This window comes from Trachurus japonicus, chromosome 12, assembly GCF_045865225.1.
Source record: "Trachurus japonicus isolate A0001 chromosome 12, Traja_1.0".
Lineage (NCBI taxonomy): Eukaryota > Metazoa > Chordata > Actinopteri > Carangiformes > Carangidae > Trachurus > Trachurus japonicus.
The window spans coordinates 15,353,672-15,362,244 of record NC_140918.1 but is presented as its reverse complement, the minus strand read 5'-3'; the positions used below and the strand labels follow the sequence as shown (position 1 = coordinate 15,362,244).

The window sequence follows — 8,573 nt, the reverse complement described above, 5'->3', positions numbered from 1 at the left end:
CAATGAAAGTTAGCCCATTAAATTTTATTCAACCATATTCATACATATAAACACCAATATCATTCAAACTCAGTTATGTATTCAGAATGTATGACATACTTGTAAAGATTACAATGAGCACGAACTTGCATTTCCTGAAAATTGTACAGCATTCTTTTTTTTTTTTTCATTTAATCATTTTCAATTTTGACCAGAGTGGTTCGTCACTGTAAAGGTAGCAAAAAGAGTATAAAATACTGCAACAGCTGTAGATAAACAGAGCTCCAAATACCAAAATATTGTTTGAATAGTGCTGAGCAAAAACTAAAATCATTCAGTTGATAATTAAAACCAAGCTTTGACGAGCGACATTAACACTGAAGTTACTGCAGTCTGATGACCTTTCCGCTTTTCAGAGGGTACTTTTGGCATCAATATGGCTTACGCTTCCTCTCACAGTTCAATCCATGATTCCTTTCCTCAGCTGCTGTCTGTTAAGTCATCCATGTAATGACTCAAATTAAAAACAGTTGGACGTGAGCTAACTTAAAAGTGATGCTCCGCCCAAGCATATCCTGAGTATCAAATATTCACCTGGCTGTAGGTTTGAAAGGAGGATGTTCGACGCTAATTTCACCCCAAATAGACAAGATTTCATATTGCATAAACCGCTCTGACGCCACAACTCGGTGTGTTTCAAATGATGATTGTGAAGGAGACTTCCAAACCTGCTGTGAGTGTTTGATACTGGAAATATAGATTGTGGGCAGAAAAAGTCCTTTCAACTCTATTTTTCATGGGTCTCACCAAGGTCATTAGCAAAAAAACCTTTAAACTATGCTAAGATATTATATGGATACGACGAGTAACCACACAGGAGACTATGAAACAAGACAAAATATTCAAGCAAATTAATAAAGTGCTAATGGTAGACTATGTGGACATCTAATAAAAAAAAATTACAATTACAAATAATAATATGCAGATGTTATAATAACATTTTGCTTTGAAAATATTTCATAATTTCAATTCAATTTGGGCTTTTGAAAAACTTCAGTAGAAAACACCACTTCTTAGTGTCACAACAGCCTGGACTTGTGGTAGAATAAAGGAACAATTCTATAAAGAGAAACTGAGCTCGGCTAAAATGGGCTTATTTAAATGCTCTTAACGCCATTAAAAACAACTATTCAAAAGAAGGAGTACAAATTCAAAAAAACAAAAAAAAACAAAACATCAACAAGGACTGAAAAATATTTCAGATTACATCGTATGAGAAAATGATGAATAATATGATTTCACATAAATGTCCTGATCTGTGAGGGAGGGGGGGACTCCACTTACATGAAGCCATATCATCACCGGAGAGCCATTGAAGGAGGACTGGACCAGCAGTATACTCCAACTGAAATCACATTTAATATGTTCAGACAGAATGAGGCGCAACAATGTGCTCAGCTCCACTATGTTCGAGCCAAATAGTTCGCTCACTAAATACTTCAGAAAGGACATTTTGTTAATCACTTCCATGGAGGGCTCAGAGCATCTTAAAATCTTAATACAAAAATGTCCACATTGAAAGAAAAAAATATGCTAGAGCATGAATCATTTCCTCTTATTGACTCTCTTCCCAAGTGTTTTGTTCAGCACTAAACCTCATTAAATTACTGATAAGCTTTTTGCATCTTTTAATCACAGTGTGGACACATTGTCAACCCTCACATGATTGTGAGATTATTTTAGTATCAAACTTGAGATTTTGAAAGACATGCAGCCTTAATCACTTCATGCTGGTGTGCAGATCCAATTTGATGAACAATGTCAGAATACTGGCTCTTCAATATGCGCATCCTCCTGGCCGCATTTTTCCACAGTGCTACAACTCCTCCCAGAGTGACTCACATGTTCCTCCAGCTGTTGTTTGGAAGTCACTGAACTTACAGACCTGGACCCTCATTCAGCATACTGACAACTGCTCCGAGCCCTGGATTAGAAAGCAGTGTGTTTGGAGTATACTGCCAGCCTTTATGTCCTTGTTCCTACCCCTACGACCTACTCAGCATCCCTGTAGTTGCAGTCCTCCTCTGGCGCTCCAGGCGTATCGGTGGAGCAGTCTGTTAAACATACAGTCTGATTTTTCTTTTTTGTCGTTTTCTTTTTTGTTTCATTGTTTTGTACAATTAATGTCTTTTCAACTCAGTCGAGGGGTTGAGGGTCAGCTATGGGCATGGTGTGCAGAACTTCATCCAGTAGCTGTAGAGCTCGGTGTAAATGGATTTCAATCCAGCAGGGTGTTTCTTTAATGCTTTGCCGTGGGTAGTCGGGCCCCCAGCCCTTCACGAAGCTCATCCGCAGGATGCACAGCCTGCGCAGGTCATCAACCCCTATGCCTGCAGCAGCAGACAAACCTGCAGGGGAGGTACAGCAACTTTTAGATCAATGTAGTACTATAGGCCAATCCAAAGCAGAGTTATGTCAGCTAAGTTAATGCTGTGGTAAAAGTTTGTGCGTACTGTGTACCCGACAGATACATGACCAAATAGAAAACATCTCCCACATGTTTTACTATATTTTAGCTAAATCACATTGAGCATACCACTGTAAATAATAATTATGCTATCCATTTGAAAATGTACTTCATCATCAAAAACTCAATGGTAAATGCTGTAAGTGTAAGTATACCACTGCTAAAACCATTTGTAAAGAAGCTGGAGAGGTTTGTTGGTCATCTTACAATGCCAAGAAACTTTCTAACACTTAAGTGAAACAGTGTAATGGCCAAGTTCTACTTTCAGCATCTGGGTCTGAGTCCACTTTGGACCATATCCAGTTCTTGGGCCAGATTTTGCAGTATTAAATATGCTTAGTCACTTTATATTGAGTATGTGTTCAAGAACCTGACCCATTTTTATTATATTTTCCTACATAATGCAGCTGCACAAGCCACAGTTTGCCTGAATCGTTTGCCTCAGTTATGCTTTATCAACACAACCACTTTGTCTTCATCTGTTCATGCTTTCTCTACAATTCTTTTGTTCACAGCACTGTGCGTTGCATGACCAAAAGAAGTCCTTGATATTAGTCTGGTGCCCAAATGTCGAAACAGAACAAGGCTGAGAACCAATCATAATAAAATCGTTGCTGGGGGTTAAAAAGCAGCAGTTACAACACTCACTGATGGCAGGGGCGATGCCTCCCACAGATCCCGGTCCGGGAATGTTCCCAGCCACTGCAGCCGCCTGAGCTGCAGCTGCTGCCTGAGCTGTGGCTGCCTGCTGCTGCATCTGCCTGTGGCACTGACGCAAGTCAAACACCTGGCAGAGGACAAGACAACATAATGAATGAACATTTAACTGTTTGATTATTTACTAAAATTGTGATATTTAATGTTATCATGTCCAAGCCTGGTTCATAGTTTGATTGAGACACATCTATGGTCAAAATTTCTTTCAGCAATACAACAGAAAAGCTGCTGCAGATGCTGCGTTGTGTTTAACTGCAATTACAGTTACTCTGACCCTGAGTTTAACTGCATTAACACAAGAGTACGGCCTTTACAATGACTCCACCTGCACCATAATTGCATTATGAGTCAGTGATTGGTGTGCATGCAAATACGGCCAGAGCCAAAAGTAATACAAATGTGTTTTCTAGTAACAGTAATTTGAATGCTTTCCACTGCGTGATAATGTTAATGGAACCTCACCTTGATGTAAGCACTGGGGTAGATCTTGTGAACTGCATCTCCAGGAGCACGTCCAGCCTCTCGATCCAAGTAATAGCTCTGAACAAACACGGCGTGATCACTCAAACAGCGCACCCAGACGTCTCCCTCACCTTTGCACTCCAGCTGTACACCTTTACCGATGTGGAGCCTGAGGTCAGAGAGAAAGAGGAAAGTCACAAACACAGTCAGAGAAGTGAGACATTACACACACTTTACTGTCATTCACATATCATAGCTAGAGACACATTTTATATGTCTGCTTGAGAAAAGGACACAATATGAAGGTGGAGTACCTGGCTCTTTCTATGTTCTCTGTCCTGTGAACGTTGCTCAGTTGGCCCAGGCAGAAGCGATCGCCTCCCGATGGATCCACATACCCATCCACAGTCACTATCGGACATGTGGAGGGCACCTTAAACGTCTCGCCGACCTGGACATCCATCTCGAAGTAAGCAATGGAGCACCAGTATTCTGGAGCTGGAGAAAACCAATAAGCAGCCTCAAATGTGTTGCACTGATTACAGTCACAGTTTTATGACGCATCAAGAATTAATAAGTGGACTGTCCACCATCTGCAGCTCGATACTCACCAGGGTGATTGGATATGGGGGGCTGGAACGCAATTTCATTGGTAACAGGCCCTGCAACATAATGTCAATACTCATTTTTGAAAACATGAAACCTCACCAGATACGTGAAAATATTCAGAAATGACAAGAAATGGACAAAGTTTAATGGGTGGACATCAATTTTAGCAGCTACAGCAAGGCTTCATGTTCATAAATGTGTAAACAAATGTAAAAAGAAAAAAGAAAAAAGTTTGCAGGAAAAATTACTTTAATTTAAACGCCTTGGTGCTGCTGCCATCACGTTTACACTTTTTTTCAGATCGACTCTGACTCATGATAAAACTGCCTTCCAACGTTAATCACCTCAGGATGTTCCAACAAATGAAGGTCCTAATACAGATGTCTTCAATAAATCAGACTACATCAGAGCTGCCCTGTCCTTGAATCACTGGTAAACTAACAGCGCTGTGCCTTCCTAGAGGTTAATAATGTCCTCCAGCCAGAGGTCGAAGCACATTACCTCCATTGACTTGAGAAAGGATCTATACTCATGAATTAAACAGATGTGTACGTCTGACACTTCTCTGAAATGATATGGGCTATTTCTCAAGTCCGATGTGGGAATTTGGCAGAATGTATTTACTCACAGTAGTGCCCTGTGTGAGGCATGGGTGGATGATGCTGTAGATGCCCATTCTGGTGTTGAGGCACCGCTGGGGTGAAGCTGCTGCTCCTGCTCCAGTTGGGGGTTGGATCTGTGGAGAGAAATTCAAAACAATGTTGCCCTATCTGTGCCAGTGCCACTGAATTCTGTGTTGTAGATTCATTTTTCAACTGCATTAATAGTATTGATATGTGATTCTTTCACATATTTTGCATATTGTTAGTCCTTGCGCTGTGTCTCACTTGAGGGTCCAGCACTGATGGTAGAAAAAGCAGAGGTTGAAGCTGAGCTGCTGCCCTCCGACGGAGGGAGTAGAGCAGGGCTGCTGAAAGTCTCCTGTGGACCGGGCCTCGACGGCGGATGCTGGATAGTCTGCAGGTGGCTTTCAGAGCTGGAGTGAGATTGCTGGTTATCATAGTCATACTCATCCTTCACCAAGAGTGGACCTGGCAGAAGATAACAAGTAAAGTTAAGGCCGATGAACTTTCACAAAGTCTTTAATGAGCAAAGAGGAAAACATCAACATCTCCTTACCTGAACTTGAGAGGGTCAGCCCTGATAAGTCTGCAAAACATTAACAATGAAATTTAGAGTAAGAATTAGAACATGCAACTGCATCATATATATAAATCAATGAATAAAAGTATCAAGAGAGCATGCTTAGTTTTAAAAATGACTTAAAATAATGAAAAGGGAATAAACTAAATGATAATAAATACATAAAAGCAATGCATTTAAGATCTCAAATGCTAAATCCAGTTAATCAGTTAGTTAAAAATCTTTACTCTGAACTATTTAAACTGTATTAAAGATACTTTAATGAACTGTAATACTGTGCATTAAACAATAATAATAAAATAACTTCACTTACCAATGCCTGGAGAGACAACCCTTTCGTAGTGGTATGGGTTGACACAAACATTGTCGCATTTCAGGTCAAAGGCATACTGGCAATATTTCACATGTTTTAATTCATTTTTGTGGAGATCAGGCCATCGCCACAGGCGTGCATAGACAACATGGGGAAAACCTTTACGCCCTGCAACCTAAAGCACAGAGAAGAGCATCCAACAAATTGAGACTCTCACTATTGATAATTACAAAAGCTTGCAAGACAAAATTAACTTGGTAGTGTATATCTGCTACTGTACCTGTAGGCGCCCATCCAAAGTTCGCTGTATAGTTACACACTTGCTTGGATGTGCTCCATTTGTAGTGATGGCTGTGATGAGGGAATCCAGCTCATCTTTCTTCTCCTTCAGCTTCTTGACAAGACTCTCGATTGCCCGTTTAGCAAAGCTTTCGCTCTCTCCTCCCTGTCGATGGCACATCAGGCTGTGCACAATGCTAAGGCAGGCATCGTTACTTGTGGGAGTGTTCGTGATTGACATCTTGCTCCTTAGGTGTCAACCTTGGGGAGGCTTCCCAGTTGTATCCTCTATTCCTTTTTAACCAGTGGAGGTGGCCAGGTGAAATTATTGATGATCAAATGCCGCCCACCTCTGGCAATCTAAGACATAGAGAGGGGTGTCAGATGTAAAATGCCAAGGAAAAATGTCACACTGTATTTTACAAGGTGGCACCTCAGTTCAATCCATGTGTCATCCTCATTTAATTACAGATTTGCACTGATTTTGTCAGCAGTCTTTGAAGACACTTAACAGAACAAATAAAACCCCTTGAATGTATGTAAAGATATGGGGGGAAAACAATCCTCATCCTAACTATCTTAATATTGCATGTGTTTACAACAGCAGCCTTTGCATTCACAACAGCTCACATTCATGTATGCACAATAGACCTCCTCATCGGTCATCATTTGCAGATGTGGTTATTGTATGAAATGCAAAATAAAAGATTCCCATACTAGCATTGATTTTCTATGATACGCCTAACATACTAAAATTAAGGCTAAGTGTATAGGATGTTAGGTGTTGTAGAGCGTCCTCCTCGCAGCTAACGTTAGCCCTGATGGGTACCAAAGCTAACATACACACCGGTAGCGATATCCATCCACCCAATACCCTCGGTAGTATGGGACCCGGCATGACTTAAAAGATGCGTTTTAATTATTATTTACGACAAATCCTCCAGTTCATGTTGAGTTAAAAGCACAATTATCGAAGAGCATGAAGTTAGCCACCACAGCCCAGCTAACACTAGTGTTAGCCATCCCCCCCGGGTAACGTAGCGGTAGATGGCTAACGCTGATTTCGCCTCCAACCACTATGAGCACCACACACAAACAAACAAAAAACTGTGATTTGTTGGCTTACCGTGATTTTTCCGCGCTGTAACGCTGGTCCGCGTGATAACAGATGATAAGCAAGTGGTTTTAGCTACACTAAATATTGATAAGCTACCCCAGCGTTGACTAGCTCGCTGCTAACGCTAAGAGACATTCATCCACTGTGCGCTAGCTCGATGGCTAACCTCCTCAAATCCGCTTCCTTCCTCACGAAATGTTACGCTTTCATATCATCTAAACGCGCACTCGTTTATCTTTTCACTTTTTCACAACTAACTACAGCTGTAACGAAAAATATTTATATTCAAGCTAACAACAACAACAACAGCACGTTTGCTGCTTAGCTGGCCACGAAAATAAACAAAAAATTCCTCTCCACCCACCACGCTCCAACTGCGCATGCACGCGTGAAATGTGACAGGCGTGGCGTTGCTGTTTAATTTTTACTATTTGTTGGGAAAATACGCCAAAAATACAAATTGTATAATAGAATATTCTTCTATAAGTCATTTTTTAGAGTAATATGCGTCATATTATTGTGAAATATTTCATTTATCTAGAGTAGCTAGTTGTCTCGCAGATCTCAGGGCTACTAACGTACTGTGTGTTTAGCTGCTAATTAGATGACCCACTGCACCAGATGTTCCTTTATTCCTGAATACTGTGTTTTCCACGCAAGTTGTCATCAGTTAAGAAAGTCCAACAATCAAAATGTCTACATTTTCTACAAAGTCCAGATTGATACACCCAGACTGTCTATTATTATGCCTAGGCTACATCCTATTAGACCCAGTTTTGCAGATGGGCCCTGATTCAAAATCTAAATCTGATTATATTACTTGCATGCAGCGCAGGAATTTCACGAGGGCCACGAGGGCCATGGCCCTCGTGCCCGTCCGATTTGGCCTTGTGCCCTTGAAAAAAATATCTGCCCTAAGGCCACAGTGGCCTTGATGCCCCACCCGCACTGCCCCGGTTGATTTTGCGGTTTTCTCCGTTGCCTCTTTCCTATCAACACGGCTTTGACACCTGCGTCTTTGAAGAAAAAAACAATGCGTATTTTGATGCCATTCTGGCAGCAGCATCACGGGGTGGGTTTGATTCGAGCCTGGCATAAACCGCTCGGGCGGCTATAACGACAGTTTGATGACCAATCTATCACCGGCCAACCAGGTGACTTCATCAAACACCCCCCACCCGCTGAACCAATCATGTGGCTGGAAAAGAGCCAAGCCACAACATGTCAACACGTGCTAAGTGTTTGGGCTGCTACAGCCGTGCACGTCAGCAGAGGAACACCGCCGGTAAAAAATAGAAAAAATAAAAAAAGAGTTTTGCCTCGGAAGAAAATGTGAAGGAGTCAAGGAGAACTCGGATGGCCGTGAA

The 8,573-nt window shown here is 41.4% G+C and overlaps 1 protein-coding gene across 1 annotated transcript; it reads right to left on the bottom strand.

Annotated features, from left to right (window-relative positions):
• Positions 1-3: 3 nt before the first annotated feature.
• smad4a (SMAD family member 4a) lies at positions 4-7,582 on the bottom strand. The gene is made up of 11 exons (XM_085793426.1): positions 7,216-7,582; positions 6,091-6,449; positions 5,811-5,985; positions 5,474-5,503; positions 5,182-5,385; positions 4,923-5,030; positions 4,297-4,347; positions 4,000-4,183; positions 3,686-3,854; positions 3,155-3,293; positions 4-2,387 (listed from the first exon to the last, which is right to left on the bottom strand). The coding sequence occupies exons 2-11, from the start codon at positions 6,328-6,330 to the stop codon at positions 2,176-2,178; spliced, it is 1,512 nt and encodes a 503-aa protein (XP_085649552.1). The 5' UTR covers positions 6,331-6,449; positions 7,216-7,582; the 3' UTR covers positions 4-2,175.
• Positions 7,583-8,573: the final 991 nt, after the last annotated feature.

Coding starts and splice junctions, on each gene's coding strand:
- smad4a (XM_085793426.1), bottom strand. CDS start 6,330: ATGTCAATCACGAACACTCCCACAAGTAACGATGCCTGCCTTAGCATT. Junction 5,986..6,090: donor CTTTGGATGGGCGCCTACAG/GTACAGTAGCAG, acceptor TCTGTGCTTTAG/GTTGCAGGGCGTAAAGGTTT. Junction 4,184..4,296: donor CCCCATATCCAATCACCCTG/GTGAGTATCGAG, acceptor GGTTTTCTCCAG/CTCCAGAATACTGGTGCTCC.